Source organism: Dermacentor variabilis, chromosome 3 (genome assembly GCF_050947875.1).
Source record: "Dermacentor variabilis isolate Ectoservices chromosome 3, ASM5094787v1, whole genome shotgun sequence".
NCBI classification, from domain to species: domain Eukaryota; kingdom Metazoa; phylum Arthropoda; class Arachnida; order Ixodida; family Ixodidae; genus Dermacentor; species Dermacentor variabilis.
This window is the reverse complement of record NC_134570.1, coordinates 97,374,935-97,401,020: the sequence shown is the minus strand read 5'-3', so window position 1 is coordinate 97,401,020 and position 26,086 is coordinate 97,374,935. Positions and strand designations below refer to the sequence as shown.

The 26,086-nt window shown below is 43.3% G+C and overlaps 2 protein-coding genes across 4 annotated transcripts in view; one reads left to right on the top strand and one right to left on the bottom strand.

Moving 5' to 3' along the window:
- Positions 1–2,053: 2,053 nt before the first annotated feature.
- On the bottom strand, positions 2,054–18,584 carry Set8 (SET domain containing 8). 3 transcript variants are annotated; one of them, XR_012826775.1, is made up of 7 exons: positions 18,314–18,584; positions 13,567–14,071; positions 11,771–11,852; positions 11,625–11,684; positions 8,328–8,518; positions 5,831–6,095; positions 2,054–4,677 (listed from the first exon to the last, which is right to left on the bottom strand). XR_012826775.1 is itself a non-coding variant. In XM_075686007.1 (6 exons), the coding sequence occupies exons 1-6, from the start codon at positions 18,321–18,323 to the stop codon at positions 5,885–5,887; spliced, it is 1,059 nt and encodes a 352-aa protein (XP_075542122.1). In that variant the 5' UTR covers positions 18,324–18,584; the 3' UTR covers positions 2,054–5,884. The 3 variants fall into 3 exon arrangements, 2 of the variants coding, with proteins under 2 accessions (XP_075542122.1, XP_075542123.1); XM_075686007.1 differs by having other exon boundaries at positions 2,054–6,095; XM_075686008.1 differs by lacking the exon at positions 11,625–11,684 and having other exon boundaries at positions 2,054–6,095.
- Positions 18,585–18,870: 286 nt separating this feature from the next.
- sno (Protein strawberry notch) overlaps positions 18,871–26,086 on the top strand; it is a 99,451-nt gene continuing 92,235 nt past the window's right edge. Inside the window, exons 1-2 of the mRNA XM_075686001.1 lie at positions 18,871–19,057; positions 24,352–24,483. Coding sequence (XP_075542116.1) covers positions 24,379–24,483 — 105 coding nt within the window. The 5' untranslated portion in view covers positions 18,871–19,057; positions 24,352–24,378. The remainder of the gene's footprint in view (positions 19,058–24,351; positions 24,484–26,086) is intronic.

The window sequence follows — 26,086 nt, the reverse complement described above, 5'->3', positions numbered from 1 at the left end:
ACCGAGCTGGCATGGGAATTTCAAGGCAACCTTGCCACTTGCCTTTTGTTACATCTTTTCTGGCTTGCCCAGCCTCCCTTGATGGCAAAAGGGGCATTATGTTATTGTAGGAGTGCAATTTACTTGTATAGCTCTTTTTTTTTTTGTGCTTCTTTATACGCTGGTTAGCTGGTCAAGGCAAATGACCACACTACAAAAATTTCTACATGGAAGGTATGCTCACAAAGAAGATGTCTTTTCCCCACATATAGTATTGCATGTTCAGGGTTGGGACTGCCCAGTCATTCACACCGATCACAGCGAGTGCGCGTGGTGATCGAGTGAGGTGCGTTCACGTTTGCTTGTGTGCACGTGACACCATGCTTGTTAATGTAGTTAGTAAGCAAATGATAAAATTTATATGACCGATAAAGCTACTATCCTTACTTCGTATACCTGTCTACTAATTCGCTATTGCAATCGATGTTTTGCCTTTTCGGAAGAAACTACGACTTTTCTTGAAAGCGCCTTTTACATAATAGACCAAAGCGATTCTAAAGCACCTAAAGCTTAACTTTCTGGTATAATGTAAAACAATTCCAATCTGTTTTTATTGCACATCCGCCATTAGCCCTTCGCGATAAGTCAAAGTGGCTCGAGCCTCGTCCATACGAGCACATAAAAACAGATTGGAATAGTTTTACGTTATACTGGCCCAGAGACACCCACCCGCTGCAGTGCACTCCTCCTTTATATCTAGTAGGCTGCCTCTATGTCCTCCTTGCCTGCCACTTGGTAGAGTCTGTCCACGCTTCTTTTTATGGAAGGACTCTGGTACAAAGTACTACGTTTCGTTGTTTTGTGCCGCATCTAGTTGAATACCGTGCCGCTCAGCCTGATCAACAGTATTCTGATACACTTTAAATACAGCCGCCTTGGCCATTCCAACAGCAGTGACGTTAGCCAGGAGAGGCCATGCGCACCGGCCACTTGCCAAAAGCGCAGAAAAATTCAGTGTTAAAACGTGAAAATTATGACAAACTGTGCAGAATATGAACGACTGCACTCTTTTTTGGAGGACGAATCCGCTCACTGTTTGTGGCCACTACCGGAGCAGACATTCCAAAGCTGTTATGGTGCAGGAATTTGCGTTTGTATCAAAATGGCACAATTGGCGCAGTAGTCCCACCCCTGCACGTTATTCATTCGAAAATGCTGGTATCCTACAAGAGACTGATTGCCGATTAAGCTGCGTTGTTAGCTGAAGAGCCGCACAGTTGCTCCGTGCAGGATATCACAATGTCACTCCTACCACACTATCACATGGCTTCCCCCCTCTGCTTTTATTGGTGGAAGCACATGCAGCATTACTGTCCTTTTCTATGCATTATTAAACCTTTATGGAAGAGATGTAGAAACACTTGAGGGAATGTTTATTTTTCTTTGAAATATGCAAAGTACACAGAGAATAAAAAAATATTCAGCAAAAAGAAAAAAATTTTCGGGAAGCTTTTTTTAACAAACAGGTTTGTCACCTGCGCACAACGCCAAGCAGTACACTGGAAGTGGGCTTGACTCCAAGCCATCCATGGCTTAGTAACTCGTACGGAAAGTTCTTGTCAGATGTGAAATGGAGTTGTGCATTTCACATTTTCTACTTTACCTGTCTGACACCACTAAAGCCAAAGACTTTGCATAGTGCTTTCTCTTCTGACTGTGCTTTCAAAAGAAAGCAAGTTGTGTGCCAAACTTCATCCTCTGTTTTTGCTTTAATCCAACAAATGATGATTCCTGCCTGTAATTCAGTGTTGGCGAAAGACATTTAGCCAAAGACTTTATGCTCAAAACAAAAATTCAACAAAGAGATTTTTGGACGTGTGTTTTGTTGCCTGTAGAGGACATGTCCATAAAGGGTGAAGCGGCCTCGACACGGTTGCTGCAAGCACTTGAAGCAACAACTGCAACCTGGCACCACGCATCAATTGCATAGTCCAGTGTTTAGCATAGTTTATGCAGCATGAAAATGAAATTGAAGTAAAGTTGGCAAACACAAAAATAATGTAATACACAGAGGTGGAATAGATTATGACATTTATTGTATGCTGTGGTAAAGGTAATGAAGAACAATGAAGTTGAAAAATAACTTATACAGTGGAACACAATAACAAAGTGGCCATCGAAGACATGGTAAGATGATGTTTGTTGTACATGTGTGATAAACAAGCATGCGTGGTTGCCCACACTTGCGGCGCACACCCAAACTGTAAATAATCAAGTGTCGTAAATGTAGTTCTTCACCTGTTCACTTGATCATGGGTTTATCGGTAGTTCATTTGCACCGTGAAGACCAGACAAATGGAAGTTGAGATGAGCTGTACATGGTATAGTATTCACAGGGCAGGGCCATGACCTTTGTCAAATGTTAGTTGGGCATACATTGCGTACAAAATACATTCCGCCTTTCATTATCTAGGCCAAACCTCTGGCAAAGTTTGTTCAAGTTGGGAACCTGCAAAGTGCGCTCTGTACTGCCGTTCCCGCTCTCGAGTCGCACTGAACGCAAGTTTCTAACTTTAGGAAATGAATGAACAGGATTCTGAATCAATGCGCAGGCTCTGAGAAATGCAATGTTGGAGACTGCAAAGGCAGGTGCATAAGAATGAATGGTAAAGCGTGGAGAAAAAACAACAAATTGATATAACATTTGGACACAGAAACATGCAAGTGTATAGTTTGGTAAAGGAACAAGTTCACATGCGGGTGCCTGCCTATGCTGCACCACAAGAGTAACAACTCGTTTGGTTTAACTAATATTTTAGCAACAACAAAACTGAAGAACAGCCTAACATTCTAGTGGCAGTGTGTGTCCACTCTGCACAGAACTTGCCGATAATGCATAGTAGTACTGGCAGAGTGCACTCTTCTTCCTGGACTAATAAAATGCATATGTTTATCAACACACAAAACTGACAGTTCCGTGCAGACTTGGTCATGATATAGTGCACGCTGAAACAAAAATCTAGAAACATTCACTCCCCAATGTTGTCCTTTTTGTGTTTCTTTGTTTTTTTGGTAAGGGGTTTGCATGAACCACTCAAGTATAATCTAAATAAAACACACGGATGCAACACAGAAGCCAAAAGGCAATTTGTGTTTTCATTCTGGCACATGGTGGTACAAGAATACAAGTTTTATGCTTGCTTGCATTAGTACGATGCACGTGGCAGCAATGAATTTCGGTTTGCCAAAATGAATTTGGCTGAAACATACACCCACTAGGGTTGCAATGTGGGCTTCTTCGTATTTCAACTTGGAATAGAAGTGTAGTGCAAACAAGGTGCGAGAAGAGCACGCAAACACACAGCCCCACGGCACTAACATCCAACAACAATCTCTTGTTGGAAATAGTCAAATTTTGGTGTCGTGCCAGTGCGTTGTCATCTTGTCTGTGCTACTTTAGTATTCAGATACATTGACTATCACTTGATATCACAATTGACTCAAACTATAAGCTGCCATCAGCGAACTGTAGCTACAGTTGAATTTTTTTTTTTTTTTTTTGCTGAATACGCGCATCACTACACCATGTCCTCTGGAGACAAAATAGATTTACCATTTTATTACTACTGTGTAAAACAGTATTATGAAGCATGCGGCAATGTCAATGCATTTTGCAAGCCGTGCACCTTGGGAAGCCAATAGCCTGAATGCTGCCTTCATGACCACGGGCAAAATGAGTGTACAATATCTCTGCTGTATGCTACAGTGCCTAATTACAATCAAGAATCAGCAAGCAGCTTCCAGAAGGGTGGGCAAATAAGACTGTTTTTAAAGGTTCACTCTGAAAAACTGCAACAGAAGCGGCTACAGACCAAAGAGTGGATGAAGCGAGGCATATGCTACACATGTCTCTATAAGCCTATTTTTGATCCCACACAAAAGGTTGAACAGCTAGCAAAATTTCTTGAACATTTTTGTGCACTGGGGGAAAAACAAAAAACAAAGAGGGGGTCCAATACATAGTAACAAACTTCTGTCTATTACTTTACTTCTGAAATGCAAGATGAATTTGCTGAACATGTAATAGCATTTCAGAAGTTCATTTATTATCGGTAGCATTCGCAAGATTGACCTCAACATTTATAATACGCTCCTACATCACATCTCACACTCGTTAAATGGCATTTTGTCCAGACAATTTTTGATACCTGCGTATAGCTGTTGTTATCAATTAATTCATTCTCATATGGTTTTGCATCACATGGTGACAATGGTTTGCATAAAATGAAAAGAAAGCAACTGCCATGTGACCAGCTAAATAGTCATGTAGTACAGAAATATTCCAGCATTCAGGCACAATGCGTAGCACCCTGGAAAACAATATGGCCTTCAATTGTAACTTGGCTTTAAGCCAAAGTGGACCTTGAAAGTGTTGTGCCATCTGAGAACAGAGAGAAGCATTCAGTGGGTAGTATTACATCACATGCGAGAGAGTTGTGATCAGTGTGGCATTGTTCAGTGCATCCAATGCCACTGCAGCAGCTGTGGCAGCATCTCCAAAATGTCACATTCAATTTGTCAGTGCAACATGTCGACATCTACATGTCGCCACAAGACCTCTGCAGAACAAGTTTGCAGCATCTCCCTCTACTTCAAAGAGAGATAGTGTGGAGCCATGCAAGAGATGTCAGGCCAGATCTGGACAAGCAAGGAATAGGCACTAAGCTGGTGTGAATAGCCTGAATGCTGCCTTCGCGACCACAGGCAAAATGAGCGTACAGTATCTCTGCTGTATGCTACAATGCACTCACCACTTGTGGCATCACTGTGCCTAATTACAATCAAGAATCAGCAAGCAGCTTCCAGAAGGGTGGACAAATAAGATTGTTTTTAAAGGTTCACTCTGAATAACTGTGAAACACACACGGTGAGTAATGCATGAAGAATCATCTTGTACTTTGTCTTTTCGCACTACAGAACATCATGTCAAGTTCATAACAACTGGCTTGGCTTTCCATCGTGATCACAGCAAGAAATGATACAGCCTAATTCACCATGTATTTCAATGGTGAAAACAAAGTGTAATAAATAATACACATAGAAAATACATTATTTCCTACCAGTCTTACGCATGTTTACTTTTTTCTTGAACTGCTGGAAAACTTGGTGTATTACGTGGTCCACCGACTAGCTGAAAGCTGTGCTAGCCTTACAGATATAAACTGAGAAGGCACCCTTCACAGTCAAGGCAACATTACTGATGCTGACAGACATGATGTTGACTGTGCCAACTTTAACACCAGGCTTCGATTCTTCAATTTTCTTTTTTTTTTTTCATGAAAATGGTCCTAAAATGGACTCACTCATGCTTTCTGAACCACTCACTACTGTGCATGCATATACCCATGTGCACAGTTAATCGTTACAGAATACTAACTTCATACTTCAAGATAGTTTGGTGTCCTGCTTCTCCCATCACAAATGTTGGCCCAAATCATGGGAAGGTGAAAGATGAAACAGCCATTGTTCTCTACCAATACAGGCAATCCTGTGCTTACAGCCATCAGCTGCACGCTCACACTGAACAAGCTAGCCCTATAAATGAGTAGCTTGTGACAAGGCTGCCTTTGCTGTCCATGCCTAATAGGTATGCCAGGAGAGCACATGCCCCATTTGCTGGAGCATCAAAACGATACTGCTCTAACGAGAACATTTTCCGTGGGCCACATAAGACAGGCACGTGTGTTAGAACAACTGCACGACCCAGACAGAAAAGGGACTCTGAAGATAACTTGGCATACGACGGGGCTCTCATAAACGAAAGACTGCAGAACAGCAGAAGGGTGTGTACCCCGGATCATTACTCTGCCAACTCTTGATGAAAGCTGCCACTCTGGAAAACCAGCTACAGTGCCAACCAGGGGTGAAACTGGAGTGATGCCTTGCTGCGGTCTCCATAGTCATACAGCAGTTCCTCTCCAGCTTCAATGTTGCGATGAGCCACAAGCACCAAATGAGGCACGCCCTTGATGATGCACGTCTGCGTTTTCAGGTTGCCCCGCTTGCTGTGGTTCACTAGCCGCCCAAGCCGGCCCGTTTCCTTAGTGGCATCGACACTGCACAAAAGGCGCACATTGTGCAACACGCACTTCACTGCACTTTGCACACAACTACTCCTTGCTAGCAGCTAAGTGAGCACAACGTCGGTTGCACATTGCCGAGTGCAACCTGCAGTGTACTCCCACAGCTGTGCAACAGGAAGTTGTGGCTTCCACCGGCTGTATGCATACGATAGCTACACTGGAATTCTGCAGTAGACCTGCAGTAGTAGATGGTTGCCTGGCTGTTGATTATCATTGTTACTTAGAGTAGTGTGCCAAATGTAGTTATGTAAGAAAAAAAAAATGAAACTGGGTTCTTAAGAGCACATTTTATCGCGACACTTCAATTTAAAATTGCTGTTTAAATCCCTCTGAGAGTGACCGCTATTTTGGCATGGCTGTGTGATGTCAAGAAATGAGGGGCCACCACTGTATCGTCCGCTGTGAAACAGCTTGAGACCACACTGGACATTTTGCTCTGCCCACTCTGGCACCCAACGGCACAACAAGGGCAGCAGCAGACTGCCGAGATGCACATGAAGAAACAGAATGGTGCATGGCAGCTATTTCTAGCCCCTACAACTACTTCCTGTGTTTGCAGTAAACAAAAGCATAGCCTTCGAGATCGGCTTCTGCTACTCAGAAGAGCTATTTCCCGGGGCACTAATTAATTTCACCACCACTTAGTGTTGCTAGACTGCTTAACTGTTCAACTGCAATATAAAAAATATAAAATACAAATTTTCTACTGCACTGAATACACTCCAATTTCACCAGATAGCCATGGGATATGTACAATTTAACATGCAATAAACAATTCAAGCTCAAAAATTTAGTGCCATGGCCCATTTAAACTCGCACTGAGACATGACTAATGGGCTGCACCTAGGGCTCAAAATGACATCATTAGCTCATGAAAAGAAGCAAAAATAAAATGGTGGCCTTCCGTCTGATGCTAAAGAAGGATGGTGAAGGGGGAAAGTTGGCAGCATGCAAATGGATGAGGGCGATTAAGAAACACAGGAACATTGCCTCAGCACTCGTCTTGTGTTCCCAGTCGTCCTCATGTTTCCAAGATAGTTACAACTTGTTCTAAAGCTATGCAAAGATTTATTCTTTAGCCTGCTAACATTGCTTGATTTCTACTAAGCAGCCTCTTTATGCAGAATAACAGAACAGGGACGACATAGAATCGGGCAGGAATGTAGGAGACAGCAAAAGGTGCCCCGCACCCATTTTTCATTGCACTTTACCAAGTGAATTGAAATGCTCTTCTTATACAATTGTACAGGCATTCCTGGGAGGCAGTTTGTAAGCCAGTTCATGAGAGAGCATAACCAGTTATACAGTAGAATATCGGTAATACGATCACGCCTGATACAAAGTTTCCTAGCCTAGCCCAAGTCCATTATCTTATAACATGCTAAATTTCTCATGTTGCAAGCCGCTTTTCGTGCTGCAGTGGAGAATACGAACAATTGGACCGTCGCACAATCCCTGATGAAGCTGGAGTGGAAGCCTTGGCGAGGCAGGCACTGGCCATTGTCAGGTTGGCCGAATGGCCGCGCCAATGTGCCTGTTGCATTCGTGTTGCCATGGTGGCCTATGTCACTCAGTCTTGACGCCTTGATTTGTAAAATATTTTTGTACGACAAGAATATCTGCTTTAAAGTTGGAATAACAGTGCAAGGACAGCAGAGGGGACAGAAGAGAGAACAAAGCACTATCTGGTGATACAAATCTTTGTGCCATCCCGAGAGAGTTGTATAGAGATCCTGCTGCATAATGATTGCCTTTTATGTTTTGTAAATGCTACAGAGGGACTGGAATGTAAGCCATCCTTGCTAATGAATGTGGAGTTGTATAATCGAGATCCTGCTGCACAATGATTGTCTTTTATGTTTTGTGCACTGTATCATAAAAAAGTAAGGGCCAGCTGACTAAAGTTCAGTTTTCTTTTGTGATAGGGTGCACATTTAAATAAAGAAATGAAGACAAACCTAAACTTATGCTCATGTAGATAGAAAAATTTTTCCAATCACATGGCAACAAGATTTTAAAGCCTCCCCAAATATTTTTGGTCTCCAGTTTAGTGGGTAGAAATTTTTCACTGCATGAAAATAACACACCAGAAGTACCTCTGATGCATTAACCAATCGCAGTTCACTCCTTCAATGTGGTCTGTCAATAATACAGCTGCAGCACTTTCAGTTAGATGGGGGCAAAAAGAATAGGAAAAATTCTCACCAATACTGCTTGTTCCTGCAGGTGAAGTAGTACATGTAGCACCCAATGGATGTGTCAGTGGCATATATCTGTTCACGCAGCTTTGCCTCTTGCACATCAATGAGTTCACCAGCATACTCGAGCACAAAGTCGCCGGCTTTAAGTGGACGAGATGTGGTCACTCCTCGGCCTTTGTCAGCAAACTCTGTGATCTTTGTATGGTTGGGAGGTAAATGGTAAATAACACATACTACTGTTAAAAGCACTGAATGTGAAACAGGATAATCATCATATTGAACACAGCCAACAATCTGGCAACTGTCAGTAAGCCAAAGTATGGGTATTTGGTATGTGAAGCAAGAGTTCAACAGGCAGGTTTTGAACATAACTTACAGTACAACATGAAATGGTGTGTGTGCATGGATGGTAACCACATACTGCAACACGTTTCTTTCTATTTTTCACTACATGCTAATGTGATAAGATCCTACAGGGTGTATACCTAATATGCAAAATAAAAGCTTGTCCTTATTTAGACTTCTTGTAATAGATCCTTGTATCTCTCCTTGCAAAGATATCACCTTTTTAATAGATATCTGTGTCTATCTTGAACATTTATAGAATGCAGGTTCAGGGCGTGATGACTTATGAACCAAATGGTTCCTACAACTGCACCATCCTTAAAGGGGCCCAACAACACTCTTTAAGCATAGTACATTAATCATACTAGTAGACGCAAGAGACTGCTTCCATGCAGAGGGGATGCACAATGCCTCTGTAAAGAAGACCGGTCATGATTTCCTACAATTCCACCACATCTCCCGCCGTCTAAACTGTACATGTTGAAGCCATGGTGCCGTCATACGTTTATTGGATAAATGTGTGAAAACGTCACGAGCAATATTAACTTTACCAGCGGCCACAAATGTGTCTGCAATGGTAACAATGTTCACGATTCTTTATGTATTAAAGAATTACAAAACACTACTGCATTAAAACTGTCCACATAAAATGCAGTTTTGCACTTCATGTGACCGGAAGTGAGTGCCGCTGCTAGGGGCAGCACCCGTTCAGGGGGTCTTGCTCTCCGCCAATTCTGCTGGCACTCCTATGGAGCAGCGGCACAAGCGTGAATAGATAATTTACGACCGACCTCAGTCAGCATTGAAACACCCATACCTAAAGATATGCCCTTTTTCATTATTTAGATGCCTAATTCTGAGCAGGCAGAAAGTTTCATTCCGCTTACTGTCAAAATACTGTCATTTCTGACACAAGAAAGATGCGCCGTCTGCTCAAGCAGACGACGTGAGATCGGAGGCTGCTCTTGTAAACCTCAAGACACGAGGTCGGCTGCTGCAGCCGGCTGCTCACATATTTCAAATGCTGGAGAGAACCGAAGCAGTTTTCCGGAAACATGTTGGAAAGCCTGATGCTTACAACCTCACCATCGATGAAATGCTTGATATCGCATTGGATTTCCATGCGCTGAACACAAAGTAGATATTGCAGCGCATCTTTTAAATTACTATGCTGCTATGAGGATGCAACAGTTCAGCAAGCAAAGAAGGTCTCAGCAGCAAGTCGCGCAACATGAGAAAGTTCGCGAAGCTTGCGTGAGCTACATGCGCTGTTCTGCCAGCTGAGGGGCCAAATGCGAAAGCTCATGGTGCAAACAGCCGGCCGTCAAGTGAGTGATCGAGTACACATCTTCTGCAACTTCTACGCGGCTTCAAATATCCACCGGCGCAAGGTAACGGGAAACCAAACATATGCGGAGCACCCGACAGCGGGCGCTATGGCCCAAGCTTGCAAAGTGCTTGCAACTGTGTGCGTCTACTGAAGGGAACAAAGACATGTGGTGCTGGTTGTGTTTGTGTTGCTTCTAACTTTTCTGTTTTGAATTTTTTTTTTAACCATTCAAGCATATAATTGTCTGTTTCCTTAAATGAGATAAACGACCTGCTTGTAATGCTGGGCATTAGTTCTCTTACAATAAAAATAATAAGGAGAGCGAATGAAGTTTCTTTTGGCTTTTGCACTCTTAACAATTCAAAAATAGATTACAGCACCCCTCAAATTGTTCCGAGACACTTTGCAGATTGAGCAACGCATGACTTGTACATGTTGGCAGCTGTGAAGGCTTACCCAGTGCTCTAGCACTCCTCTGAATGCATGTTACATGGTGCTCACTTTGAAAATTTTAGTAAGTATGCAATTATATTGATCGTGTTTCTCACTGCTATCAAAATTAGAGTCTAATGCAGCCATACGCTGAGATAACAGCTGCTAGAGGCCTCAATTAATAAATCACTCATGCTGTCTTGACTCGAATTAAAGTTCAGAAAGTCAGCAGAAATATAAAGGAATGTTCCTCCAACCAGAGTTGTTCTAAGCAGGCGAGCAGCACATATGCATCTAAATAAAGCGTCTCTACCAAGCGCGCCCATAGAAGCGCCAACAAAGCGAGTGAAAAAGTAGGCCTCCAGAACAGGTGCTGCCCCTTGCGGCAGTGGCATGCGTAAAAGCCACTGCCGCAAGCGCCGCCATTGGATCACCTCTCTTCTACCGTGCTCCGCACTGCAAGCCACTGAAGAAGGAGCGGAATCACCACAGGGAGTTTGAAGGGAAATCTTTGATTGCTGGGAACTCCACTTCTAAAGAGCACATTGGAATACTTAATGCTGCAAAACATTTTTGTGTTCTTTCATGTGGACTGCCTTTCACGACATCAATAAAAAAGGTTGCAAGGCCCCTTTAAAGAGTTTTAGCTTGTCCATTCTTTACAGAAATACCGGGCTACTGTAAACGTGGATGGCAATAACAATGCTGCTGATGGCATCTTGTGATGCTTTGTCCAGCAAGACGTAGAAAGATTTTGTGTTACACGGGTGTTCTCGTCGAAGCAATATAAGGCAAAAGGGACATGTGGTCAGGTACTGCAATATCAACTTTTTTTCTGGCTAAACTGCACGCCACCAACCTGGCCACTCATGTTTATGCCCCCGGTAACCCAACAGTCCGTGAACGGTAATTATGTAGACGGACAAACTAAAACTCCCTATTATACCAAAAAAACAAGAGGAGGATCATCATATCAAACACAGAAGATGCACTCTGCAGGCTTGTGTTTTTCCAAATGCCTTTCTCAACAATCAATTCCTTAAAAGAAACGACATGGAAAGCATCATTCAACTAACAGAAATCTGATCAACAAGCCAGAATACTGTATATTAAAGAGTAGTTTGATGTAAGTGAGGTCGCTCCTTACAAGTTAAGGCTGTTACAGCACAAACTACACGTGAACGCAATTATTACCTGGAAGCCTTCTTCGATGCCATTCAGGATGGCATCTTCAACCTGCTTCTGCCTCTCTTTCTATTAGGAAGAAAGAAAAAAGAACCCCAAAAACAATGAGAATGTGTCCACATGACAGTCGCTGCGCAATGCTGAATCAAGCTCACTGCAAGTGTAGTCTTTGTCTTGCGTCCACTCCTTCGGATGGAAAAGTACTCCGTCAAGGAGTGGCACTGCACATCCGTTTTCCTGCAAGGAAGGTGCCGCAGCTGGTCACTGAGTGACTACAAGACTGCAGTAAGCAGCAGAAACTCAACATGTGGGAACAATTTATAATCATTATGTTTTACTCCAGCAACCACTTGTTTAGACAGCTTCAAGTTCACTGGTTGTAAAAATAGTTTTACGCAGATTTGATCAACTACCAGAAGTGCCCCGTTCTTGCACAAGGTCATTTGTTTTGGTGGCCGACATTTACGGAAAGTTTTATTGGCACTGAAGAGTGCTGTAACAGACAGTGAACTTAAAGTACAGATGCGCATGCTCCTTTCATATGGCAAAAATTGTGCCTCAAAAAAATAGGAGGCATAGTGGCTGTAAACTTAGATGCCAGAAAGCTGCATCTGGAACCACTAGATGCTTGCGAAACTCTTGAAACAGTGCATTCTCGATGGCAAAAGGGTACTTGCCATTCCTTCAATGTCCATAAGGACAGATGAAACTGCCAAAAGTATATTCTAAATAAATAAATAAAAAAGTTGCATTCTTTGGGGCATATCTTGTCCCCAAACATTAACCACATCTATCTTACCAACATTCTCTCCCCCCCCTCTCCCTCAAAAGAAACTAAAAAAAATTAAATTATGGGGTTTTACATACCAAAACCACAACCTGATCATGAGACACGGCGTAGTGGGGGCTCCAGAAATTTGGACCACCTGCGGTTCTTTAATGTGCACCTAAATCTAAGGACATGTGTGTTTTCACATTTCGCCCCCATTGAAATGCGGCCGCTGTGGCTGGGATTTGATCCCGCAACCTCGTGCTTAGCAGCCCAACACCATGGCCACTAAGCAACCACGGCGGGTTTTCCTGGAAACCCTGCACCGACTACTTTCCGGCGGTCAAGAATGCTATGTCTATAATGTACATGTCCTTTCTGACCTAGATGTACCAGGAACGCCGCATTGAAGAAAGGAAATGCATGCAAGATAGATGACGATTATAGTTTGGGGGCAAAATAAGCCCCAAGGAGTGCAAACTTTTTGTAAAGTGTAAGTGCATTACCAGGAAATGCTAAAAGATGAAGACAGTAAGTAGCTTACTCAAAAGTGTGATTCAACACAGCAGAGTTCCGAGGAGTGCTACGGTCATTTCTATCCACAATGCGCAAAACCGTGTCTTATAGCTAGTCAGAACAAGGTCAGTGACAGCATTACGTCAGCAAGCTTCCACGAATATTTTAAAACACATTTGAAGAGATCCTGTAGACAGGAAACACATGGCACTTAAGATGTCATAAACAGACCTTTATGGTACATTCGATTTTTCGACATTCGTACATTCGACATTTAGATGGTCAAAATTGAGCACTCGGAATACATTTGTCTGGTTTTTTCAGAGCACCATTCCAGATTGCAGTGCTCACCTTGAAGCTGGGAGCACAACTGCGGTTTGACAATATTATTACACGGCTCCTGCAATAGCTCCGAAAGCAAGTGTCCTTTCGGCTCGGGCATGCTCTTACAGGCTTCAATGTTGAGAGGCCTTAGCATCAGTGCATACTGTGTCATAGTGCAGTAGAAACCAGTCCAATGTACCATAACTAAGAAACAAAATGTGCAACTTTCTTTGTTATCACTACACTACACAGCCTGCCACAGAGATGCTGCAGCCTCTTTAATTCACTGGCGTTTACAGTCAACTGTAAACAGCAATTGATTATTATTATTTTTGTTTGTACCTTTTTGCTGCCTTTGAGGGGTCTTGCTCCGTCGCTGATACAGCAGTGACCTTTACGGCAGGTCTGTTTGCAGCTCTGGAAGCACTTTTGCTCCTGTCGTGGTGGCCCCTGGGATCAGCAGCAGGCTTTTGTGCGTCCATAGAAGGCGGCTGCGTGGCTGTGAGGCTCAGGCCAGCGGGAAGTGCTGCAGCGTCTGGGCATGGGATTTGAACCTCGGGTTCTACTAGCTGCTGCAACGGGCACGGAGGCTCCCTCTTGGCGGGACGCCGTCGCGAGTAACTGTGCTCACTGGCTACTTCCTCAGCAGTTGCCATTTCGGCACCAAGCACAGGGAAATAGTCGTCTATCCGAGTGCTCCTTGTGACCGGTGGTGTCGTTCTGGTGCCATCATTTGCGGTCGCTCTGCCATGGTTCTCCTTCAACACAGTGCTGGAATCCCCACAGTGAGATGAGGCAGATGCATTTTTCTTGCAGCGAGTTCGGTCCACAGCCTGTTTCTTTTGGCCTGTGGCAATAGACATAACTCTCGTTGGTGCGACAGCCCCAGGTGTTCTCCACAGTTTTATTAAGACGCAGGCGAAGTGCTTACAACAGCAGCCAACAAATACCTTCAAGGAATGCATGTTTTTGTACATTAGCCTAAATAATGTGGGCCATGTGTTATATTAAGCAAGCTCGTTCTACTGGGGACAACTTGAGATTAAACTAATTGTTTAAACATAAAAAAATTATGGGGTTTTATGTGCCAAAACCACTTTCTGATTATGAGGCATGCCATAGTGGGGGACTCCGGAAATTTGGACCACCTGGGGTTTTTTAACATGCACCTAAATCTAAGTACACGGGCGTTTTCGCATTTCAACCCATCGAAATAGGGCCGCCGTGGCCGGCGACCTCGTGTTTAGCAGCCCAACACCATTTTAAACATAACAGAACTTGGGCTAAAATGGCAGGGATGGCACGAGGAACACAGTGTGTCCCTATCATAGCAGAAAAATCAGGGACAGACCATTACAAATTGCAGATGCCACCTATACGCATAGTGCACGCCGATGGACGCGCCACTGGTAGCGGCCTTGACAAGTGCACTCGGGAAAGGAGCCAGCCGCGCGCTGTAGTTTTCTGTATCGTTGATCTTGCTTCTCTGTCTTATTCACGTTTTCAGGGCAAAATAAGCAACACCCTTCACATGTGTGGGGTGGCCAAAGCGTCAAGGAATGTCGAAGAATTGTTGATGGTGGGGTGCTCAAATACTGGCAAAAACGTGCCGGCGATACGGTTCTAATCATTCCCCGCAAAGCCTCATCAGTGGAAGCAACGATAGCAATAGATCACCACCATTTGGTGGGAAATTTCTTGTTCTCATGCTTTCTTTTATGGTGTGTGTCTTTTTTCCACTCAATCATATTTAGACTGGTAAGCAACGACATTTATCTGCAGTGCAGCATGTGGTCTAAAGGCGTTTTGCTAAAGTTCTGCTTTTTTGCCACGTTGCAGTAGCTAGGCAGCACGACTGCCTGAGTGCATTGTGTTGTATGTTAAAGCTACTGAAGCTTGCAAGAGCTGAAATTGTTGGTTTCATGCAGCCGGGTAAATCCTTGCACCAGCTGTTACGCACTTCCTGTTTTTGCATCTATTTAATGCATGGCTTCGCACGTGTTGACCTGTAGCTAGTTGCTACATGCATAACTGTTACCAATTTCTTTGCAAGGTTTTTACCCTGCCTCGTTTGCAAAGGGTCTAAATCACGCTGTGTCTTATCGGAATGATACCAGGCAAGTGCTTATTTAACAGCTCCATTCCTTTCACCCAACGACATCCTAGATATTGTGCCTTCTTGGGAAATGTGTTAAGGAAATAGGTAGTTAAGGGCGAAAATTGCTAATAGTTCCTGCATATGGTATTTCTGTTCTATTTTCACTGAAATGTTCGTGCCACGTTTGGGAAGTCGTCACACCTCGATGCTGTCTGAGCAGACTTACCACTCCGAGTGATTTGTTCATTTCACAACGTAGTCCCTTCTTGCATGTGCATTTTGTACTCAACGAAATTCTTTCTTATTATGCTTACGCCACAGAGGACTAAACCCGGTGTTGCCGCCAGCACCCATCCACTTTGGCTGGTGCTGCTCTGCCTTTAAATATATCATGTGGCAGCTCTCTCTAGTAACATTTGAGAAAAAGAAATTTACTGAAAAGTCGGTCAGACTTTAGCTTTGTACATTTCCAAGTAGCTCCCTTAGTGAATTTAACATTGCAAAAACTGCAGTGGGAACAGCAGAATTGCATCGGTGGTACAGTGCTAACTCGCTAACCGTGCGTTTGGCGACTTCGTTGACTAGTGCACACATTTCCATCAATAAACTCGCAATTACACTTTTTGAGGCGACTTTAAAGGCACTTATTCGGGATGTCACATGCATTCATCAGCAGGAAGATCACTACGACATGTGCAGACACCACGCTGTGCAAATATAAGTCTGCACTAACGACGTGTGCTTATTATTGAAGTACAGAAGTAGTATTACAGCAAGGGTAGAATATATATATATATACATATATATATATAAAGAACGATTGAGACATCCCATTACTCAACAAAACCTAGCCGCTAGTTAACATGAGCTCCACTTCATGTAAATGGGGTTGATTATGTTTGTCTGCGAGATGCACCCGGCATGTATTTGGACCGGGTTGTCCTAAACACGGGGAACATTGTATTCATGCCCCCTGCTATAGAGGCCAGCATCTTCCCTGCAGCTGTCACCGCAGAAGCAGTCTGGCACCCGAACAAGAGAGAAATCGCAGCCGTGAACATGACCATCCTTGCTGCAGAGGGTCGTTGTCTGCTACAGCTTGCGAGCGTAATGTTGGAAGCGCCCACTAGACAGCTATCAGTGGCGCCTCCACAGGCGATGCACCAGGCTTATAGACAGTCGCCACAGTGAATGCACAGACAAGGTCCACCTAAATAGGTCGCAAAGCTTGGAATGAAAAGTGTGCCAAAGCCTATCACCAGGGATATCAGCGGTGCATGATTGAAGCGCGACTAGGTGAGGGGGGACAAACACTGAAACTGTAGAACCTACGTGAAAAAGAAAATGTTCAAAAATTTTTAATCAGAATAGTGGCATACGAGTAAATTTTCCATTTCAAATATTTCCCTAGCACTGAAAGAACAAATGTTACTTTTTTTGCTATTTCACAAGTTATTCGTTTTTTTTTTTGGCAACCCCTACCAAGCAGCGATTCTGGTGCAAGACTTGGCAAGGCTGTGCAAACCAGCAATTATGTTGTGAGAAATGGCTTTGCCCACTTGAAGGCGGCGGTTTCGTCCGAGTTTTATTATTATTATTATTTCCTTGCGTGTTTCTTCAAAGTGTGACATGCACTTCGCTTCGAATTTTGCGTGACCGAGCGCAATGCATTCGTTGGCGAAAGGTGTGATTGTAGGTTTTTGTTGTCGTGCCAGTTCACGCTGCGGCATCTGACGTGCCTGTCTCGTTATGACGACAAATGCGGAACGCCCTGCGAATGAAGTCACGCCATGTTCGTTTACTCTCCGTAACAGGCTCTGGGTGTCCGACGGGCAGCAAAATTAGTAAGTGGAATGCTTTCTAAATTATAATGCAGGGAAATGTTGTCACGTCTGATACCTTGCATAGGAATACATGGTGTGGCATGGAATTGCAAATGATTCTGTGAAAAGGATTTGCATAGGTTGCTATGCATTATGACCGTGTGTTGGCCATAGTACTTTTCATAAAGGAAACATGTTTTGTTTGGTCAGTTATATTGGTTGCATTATTCAAGACGAATAAAAGTGAAGTTGGTTTTGAAAGCTCTTTGGCAGTGTTGTTTATTTCCATCCTATTCGCTAACTTTCCTAAGGTAGCTACTGGAGCAATTGACGTCAATAACAGCTTAATTATGTTCACACTAAGACATACGCGACTCCTAATAGGTAAAGGACATGTTGGCGTTTCAGCTGAGGCAATCCGCAAGCTCGCCTTTTGAGACAAAAATGCCTAAGGAGGCTGCAAGTACACTAACAAAGTAGTCAATGTTATGGAAAATATGGTTACCTACCAGTTATACAAAGCGATTATGTCACTTTATTGACCACTTGTCACGGCACATTCGCGATCGCATTTGCTAAAGGCGCTACGCTGAAAACTGCGAGGTCGTCAGCATGAGAACGAAAAACATAGCAAGATCGTTTATATTCAGTCACAGCAGCTGCTCATCATGAAAAACATCACGCCAAGGACCCCAATCACCATTCTGAATTCTAAATAAGTTCGTTGATTTTAAACGTTCGGCAAAATTCGAAGACCATGCGGTGTCAACCGCTATGTCCAAAGGCGCAGCGATCAAGACTTCCACTAACGGCAGAAAAAAAAAAAAGCTTACTGTATATTACACAAGATTACATTAAATGCGGATAAATAGACATGGAGTACAGCAAAATATACAAACGCTGCATGGAACACTAGAAAAATAGACACGGTTAGTGTCAGCGCAAACACGAGGTGTGCAAGTCGCGTTGCCAATCAAGCCCCCAACAACAAAAAATCCCGCCAACTTTTGCCCACTTCCAGTGAAGAAAAGCCATTTTGAATTTGCACCCCTGACAGCACGTATGCACGCGTCCAAACGAGTGAATACACGTGAACAATGCACGGCGAAGAGAAAAACGACGCCTGCTAGGCACCCAAATCAAGTTTTTTTTTGTTCTGTTCACCGACCTTTTACCATCGCCCCAGGTCACGCCTTGGGAGGTGGCGGTGATCCCGTTGCCCGCACCAGCTACACCAGCAGCACTAAGCACAGTCAGAAGAGGCTGACGAAGAGCCATTCAAATATTGCCACCGATAACGACAGGAAGGCAATGCGGCCGCATTACACATGCACCTCAGAGCGATCCCTGGGAGAAAACCATATGCCCTATTCAAAATGCCCACAACAGCACAATCACAACAGAGATTCGCAAAACGGCTTTCCCGCTAGGCACAGAAACCCGGCTTCCTCCCAAATTTATTGCAAATACAAAAAGTGAAAACGTGGCGCTAGTGAACATCTGCAAATATTTTGTTTATAATTAGTTCTTAAACAATTAACTTAAAGTAAGCGTAAAATATTTTAAAGTATCTAAATATTACTGTTCTGGAGCGTTAACAGCAGCTTACGTTATTGATATTACGTTAAACAAACAAACAAACAAACAAAAAGTTAGCTCTTTTTATTTTTCTAGCTCGGCAGGTGTCGCGAGCGCTCGCGGCGTCACGAGCGCTGATGCGAAACTAGCGCTCGGCCTGGCCGGGGAATGAAAGGCTGCTGCCTGCGCGCTGCAGCCTGTCTTTCCGGGCATCAAGTAGTGGTACGGTTGTGTGGATCTGCAGCCGTAGAAATAAAATGCTGCTCGTTCTCGCGTTGTACTCGACTTGAGTGACAATCCGCCGCCGCCAACCTGGTTACCACAAAAGGCTGAGGTAGGAGAAACGTGCATCGCGCATCTCTGGCCCGTACTGTGCGCGGTTTTGCCGATCGCCGATACCGATTCAGTATTGGTTAGGCCTAGTCACTAGCCCGCATTTAAGCCGTAGTTAATTACATAAACGCACCCGACGTCCTAAAAAGTAAGCTCTCCCGCCAGCTTGCGCGTTAGCGATTCACGTGAACTGTTCTCCTATGCCAAGCGCTACGACTTGTCATTGTTTGCAAGCATCGGGCGTACTTTTTTTTTATTGCAGCTTGAGCGCCAATATTTTTTTTTATATGTTCTAAGCGTCGTTTCTTTCGTGTATGATGGAGCGCTTTTGTTGCTTTGCTCTGAGAAGTGCATGTCGTAACACGTGTTAAACCGGTGATTTAGCAGCCAACACAAATTCTTTGTCCTCTGTGCGTCGTCGAGTTACTTTCGCTGCATCGCTTTCATTGATTTTATTTTTCTCTGCCGGGCTTCGATTAGATTGCGCTTGTGTCAGATTTTCCGCGCAACGTGCACTACCCTGGTTATTAAAGGTCGAATTTTATTTACGAAAGTCCGTGCTTCGGTTAATCGGCGCTGCTGTTGTAGGAGTGACAAAAATGCGCTGCAAAATGCCTGCACCCGCCGCCATGCGCGCGCGAGGTACAGACAAAATGAAATGAAAACAACTTGCGGGCCCATTCGGAAAAAAGGTTGCGCTTTTGTTCGTCGCCTGCTGATCGCAATAGCTGTAACGTCGTGGGCAGCGTGGTGGTGTTGCCAGCCGAGCACGTGTCCTTGTCAGCTGCCTCGGGCAAAACGTGGTCACACGCAGTCAACGAAGTTATCGTGACGACTAACATTCCGCCAGTGGATAGGCGACATCAGTGAGTGTCATCAGCTGTGGCGTGGATCAGGGGTATCTTAAATTTTGGTGGCCACTGTGAGGAAAGCGTTCTGTTCACTGGAGCGCAAGGGTTTCTGTAGGAATCGTAACCTTGTCTGCTGTTAAAACAGCCCCAACCTAATTGTGGTGGTGCCAGTTTTAAAGAATAAGTGAAAGTTTACTTGATAACTTGATTATGAATCAGAAGTAAGGAAAAGATATTTGTGGGAGCCTTGCCAAGTCTTACTTTGAAACCATCCATTCATTGCCCAAGCAGGTGTAATGATGATTAGCGAGCTTGTTGATTTGTTAAGCTACCCTAAGTGTGCTTCTGTAAATGCAAGAAATGGTTAATCGGCTAAATTGTGTTTGCGAATTCCTATTTTTGTGCGTAATCCCGATTTGACTTTGCCTCCTTTCAAATTGTAATTCCTGCCAACCATGTCAGTGGCTATTTTAATGTCGGCCCACGGTTATACACAGAAGTTTATCAAGTTTTTAAATGTATTCGTTCAAAGCATTGTGCGGCCCCTCATCTGCTTTCGGTAGTAGATTCTATAGTCATTTGGTCATCCATTGTGCTAAACGAAATGGGGGGGGGGGGGGAGGTGAGATTTGAATAGTGCACTTTTCTGAGGTTTCTTAATTGGTAATAACTTTTTTAAGGTCAAGTGTAAGTGATTGGTAGCTGCCCTGTGTCACTCAATGTTAGTTGGTCAACCTCTGGACTTGTAATGCATTTGGGGAGGGGCATTAGACATTGTATGCATTATGTTCAGGATTGCGGTCGCAACTTGTGAATAATGGCGAGGTTAAGTACTAACCACACAGGAACAACTGTTAGATGTGAAAGATAAAGTAGTTTTTGGGTAATATCATAAGAAGCCAACAAAGACACCAAGGACAACACAGGGAAAATTACTTGTACTGACTAATTGAAATAAAAAAATTATAAATTAATGCAGTTGAAAGTGGATGAAAAGACAACTTGCTGCAGGTGGGGGACAATCCCACATCATTTGTGTGGATGAAAAAACAACTTGCCGCAAATTGTTTTTTCATCCACTTTCAGTTCCATTAATTTCTAATTTCTTTATTTCTTTTAGTCAGTACAAGTAGCCTCCCCTGTGTTGTCCTTGATGTCTTTGTTGGCTTCTTATCATACAGTAAACAAAAATTGGGCCCCTTCGTTAACCCCCTTTCTTCTCGTTTTTGGGTAATAGGGATTTAAATAAGTGTCAAGTTGAAACGACCAACCAGGTCTGTTAAGGAGGGCAGTCAGCACTTAAGATTCTTATTGCAAAGGAAGTGTGTAATTGTGATGGGAGAGTGTAACACTGAGAACTCTCTCTCTCTCTCTTTTTTTATTGCTGTTGTAATGCACCAGTAACATAATGTTTTGCCTTATTGTTACCGCTCCACCATAACCATTATCATTTCAGCCAGGTGCTGTCTGCATACTCACTTGCTAATCTAGGCTGTGTGTATTGCACTTGGTTCGGTCACTAATGACTGTGTGTTAATGTTATTCTACAATGCTTCAGTACAGTATGTTGATTGGTCAGATGACCAGCGCAGGCACAGCTTATAGCCCCAACACTGCACATTACGAGTGCACTAGAAGCTCACTTTAATTTACTAATGAAGGTGTTGTCCTGCATGCTGGGTGAATTGCTTACTGACCCGGAAACTTAGAGTTTTCTACGTGGCTTATGGAAGGGAAAATTGTCATTCATCTGACTGTAGCATGAAGGTGCAAAGCTTTGCATTCTCGTCTTGATTCATAAGAAATTCGTCCTGGACTGGAACTCAAACCCATGACCAACACCTTTCCAGGGTGGTTGCTCTACCACCTGAACTAATTGGGAGGCTAGCAGATTGCAGTGGAGAACTTTCTAGGGCTGCTGTGCAGTGGTTGGTGGGCATGTTGGCCAGCGCACTATTTAGTTTGACATTTAAAACTGCTTATTTTTTCATGCGACAGCTGTAGTAGGGTCTCTTGCTGCATTTTGGTTAAGGTCATCCTAACTTGGTTTCTTCATTCATTTCTTGATGCTGAAGATCGGAAGCCACACTTGTAAGAGATTACAAGTGAGTAGGTGAACTCGTGTAGCTGTCCACCTGTATCTGAATGTGCACTGCGCGGGGTGTTATGTTAAAATTTAAAGCACTATAGAGATAATTCTGAAACAGTCATTTGTGCAGGTGGTGTGGCAGCCAGTACACATTTTACAGTGAAGGTGCAGAACATGTGTATAAGTGTTCCATTAGGCTTGAGTAACATGTACAGTTGACAGAGTCTTGAAAAGTACCATACGAGCATGACTGACTGGCTGGTCAGCGCCTTCTAAAGCAAGACCTTCCTGATCATGTTGCTTTGCACCATTAGAAGGCGCTGACTGGCTGGCCAGTCCACGCTCGCATGGTGCATCTAAAAAATTGGCCCTCTGTACTATGTAATATAAGGAGTTACAGTATGCATGTCAGAGGTCACGCGACAAAGCTAATTTTTTTCTCTGCCTATAATTATAACTCGAAATTGAGGACTAGTGCCATTCCACTTAACACAACAATTTCATTTTGGGAATATGTTACGGGCACACACGCATGGGGGTAGCCATATTGACGAGGTTTGTTCATCTGCTTCTAGAAAACTGGGATTTCGTAGACACAAACTAAAGAACATACCATCCCAGATCAGACTTCTTGAATACAATACTTTTATTTGACCCCGTCTAGGGTAAGCATGCTTATTGTTCAAAGAAGAGCAGTAAGATTAATTAATCTGTGACACCTACTGCAATCTTGATTCATCTTCATCCCTGATGGCTAGAAATGACGTCCCAATTTTGGAACTGTGCCTAGGTATTGCCATGCTCAAGTTTCTTTTCTCTTGCTGCACAATTGGTAGTTTAGTAACAATCCTGGTATATACCTTTCTTCCACTTTTTCTGGGCTGATCAGACAGTCACTATCACAGCCTGACACCATGCAGATACTAACCTTTTCAAACACTCATTTTTGTCTGCAAGCCATCAGTGAGTGAAACGCACTGCTTTCAAATGTTTTTTCAGAATGTGGCCTTCCTGACTTCGAAAAAACACGTGTGCCGTTTTGTGTAAACTTCAGTTTTAATGACGCCATACTGTTGTCTATATTTTGACAACTCATGAACTAACCTGTGGTTGCTTTTTCTTTGCGCGCATGAAAGTGATTTAATAGAGTTGTGCAATTTTCTTTTTCCAACATATTTTTAATCATGTTTGTTAGTTTATGCTTGTCTGGGTGGTAATGCTTGCTATATTCTGTATGTAACATGTTCAGTTTCGTTCATTATGTTCATTTTCTTGTCCCTCCTGCTTGGGTCTTCAGTCTGCATTATGTACTAAATGAATAAAAAATATGTAATATATGGCTTTTGTTTTGTGGTCTAGCTGCAAGTAGTGCCAGCTGGACCTATGTCAACGCACTGCACAAGTGTGTAGAAAACTAACAATAGCACTAATGATTCATCAGCTCCAAAGCCAGGCAGCTGGACTTAGCTTTATTATTGCTAGTATGCCCTATGGCACAAACTAAATGAAGGGAGGCCAGGTCTGGAGGTAGCTGGTGCACAGAACCATCTGTCCACTTGGCGAAAATTGCTGGAGTTAAAGGGACACTAAAGCGAAGCAATGAATCAGTTTATAATAATGAAGCATTGTTTGAGAAGCCTGCAGGCAGTCAAAAAAAAAAATGGTTTGATTATTAGATGAGAAAATGAAGGTCCAAGTATCAGTATTTGAATTTTGCGCCGAAACCCCAGCGCCGGTATGTCAGCGTGACGTCAGGGATCCCAAAGTATGTTTTCGCATTTGGGCCGCGTTGGCTGAATAAAGGTTCCCGAAACTTGCCATGTTTAATATTTGGTTCCTTTAGAACACAATGTAGTTAATCTGTACCGCTATATATAATTAGCAGGTCCTAGAAGATGCCATCAAAATCCAAGACGTCACAGCCCCCAAGTGCGGGAACTTAAGTAAGCGTCGCCACCCGTATTTCATTCTTGCGCTTTTTCTGGCTTACCAAATGTCTTATCGTTGTAAGAGTGGTGTTTTTGGTGTTGTAGAACTGTAATTTACTGATGTGGAGGAAATCACTTGTCACTTTAGTGTCCCTTTAAAAACTTGCTTATGCTCACGTTCCATTTAACAGAGGCTGCACTGTACAAAGAGAAGATAGGACTTCGTGATTGTACTGGAGCACATCTGTTTAAAACAGGTAGCCTCCTTGTGCTACGTGCACCATTTAGTGCTTGAAAGCCGTGTAGGCTCTTTTTGATGAACAGTGTAGGATAGATTGTTGCGTTTGCCTCTGTCTTGGCGGTACTAGTGCCTTGACGCTGTCTTTTATGAACTCGAAATCTTCACCGCACACATCGGTGTGTTCAGCTTGCAGGGAGTGAAAGAACAAGCGGGATGGAGACCCCAGACCTCTTGTCAGCAGCCCTGGATGAGTCGGGAATTGGGGAGGAAATGGCCAACAACCACGCACAAGACTCCAATGTGAACATGTCAAGATTTGTGAGTTCTGCTTTTTTTCTTAAAACTGTGCTCTTTGTCCTCTCTGATGGCCTTCAGGAAGTTCAGCAGGCTTGGGTGTGGCATGCATGTGAATGTAGTGTTAATTATACAGGTGGATATGAGCTTTCATTTCTGCCAGCAGCTGTCTATCCCATCTGCCCTACTTGCCATAAAGTGACCATGTGAGTGCTTGCATCACCGAGGCCGTGCTCTCCAGGAAATGCTGAAGCAAAATTGTGTTCCCACTTGCATTACTGCACTGCTTAAGATATGAAAACACCAACTCTTTTATGTCTAACATACTTGAAAAGCACTCGCCCAGCTACTTGAAACATATGCTGGATGTAAAACATTGTGAACAGCAATGAAATAAGTTAATGTGCTTCATATGACAACAGACTGACATCAAGCGCAAACACCCAGCCATCTACCTTCCAACTCGTTTTACTAAAACACTGCATACTTATTATTGAATTTTGCAGCCTGGTCCAATGAGAAGTTTACAACAGATTTCAAAAATTATTTTTCTCAGGGCCTTAATGCACTATCTCGGCATTCGCAGTTGTGTACATACCGCCTCACGGAGTTAATGAGATTAGGCATTTCTCCAGTGACAAAAAAAAAAAAAAAAGAAAAGAAAAAAAGAAAGTTGAAACTCTTTGCACATACTTCTTCTAAATGGCTTTGGCTTTCTTATTCCAAAACCTAAAAGTAACATTGTAGTGGATTTGATGCATTAATATGCACGTGATGACTTGGTGCATGTGAACAACATAGTGCTGCTTATTGTCATGTATTTGTGTAGCCATGGTGCACGCATCTAAATCTGCAATGCACACCACATCACTCAGTTTGAGGCGTCATGTGCTATTGTTGAGTTCAACAAGTTTGGAATTTTTAGTGACTGAGAACCACATCCACAAGAAGCCTTATATTGTGGTTATTTACCACTTATGTGTTAGGATTTGTTTGTTAGTTTTATTTGTTTATTGTTCGCTAATTTTTTATGGTACTAGCTTGCACTAAATCCTTACTGGTCTGAGTGTCCAATCGTACGGGGGAAATGCAGTGAAACATTTTTTGTCAGAATTTTCTAATCTGCATTGAGGATGCAGTCGAGCTCAAGAAACATGCTGCAATTATTTATAGGTGAGCGTAATAGCGATTATACAGCGGCATTGGTGGGAAGCAGATGACAGGTGCTGCTCTAGCTGTACGGCTATGTTCACACTTCGTCTTGAATTGGGCAGAAGTGGAAAAAATGCCAAGTCATCTGCCCGCTTTTATGCCTTAGCGCCTGCAAAACGGAGCTGCGAGCGAGATCAGTCTCGGACCAATTTTTTAGCCCATGCAAAAGCGTAATGTCGTTCTGCTTCGCCAAAAGTTGCACTGGCTTGTAAACATTAAAAATGGCGCCCAGAGTGTTAGCGGCATTGCTAATTCACGCGATGAAAAATTACTCAGTGGTGTACGATGAAAGCCTTAACCTCTACAAAGACACTTTTTACAAGAGTGAGATTTGGATTAAGATTGCCGAGTAGCTGAATACTAGCAGAAGGTGCAAGAGCAATGCATTCTCATGTCCTAACTTCTTGTTTCGCAG

Excerpts from the sequence above, each read along its gene's own strand:
- Set8 (XM_075686007.1), bottom strand. Across the intron at positions 8,519-11,624 it reads GCATCGAAGAAGGCTTCCAG|ATCACAGAGTTTGCTGACAA; the intron begins GTAATAATTGCG and ends AACCATACAAAG. Across the intron at positions 6,096-8,327 it reads TGCAGGAACAAGCAGTATTG|TGTCGATGCCACTAAGGAAA; the intron begins GTGAGAATTTTT and ends CCTTTTGTGCAG.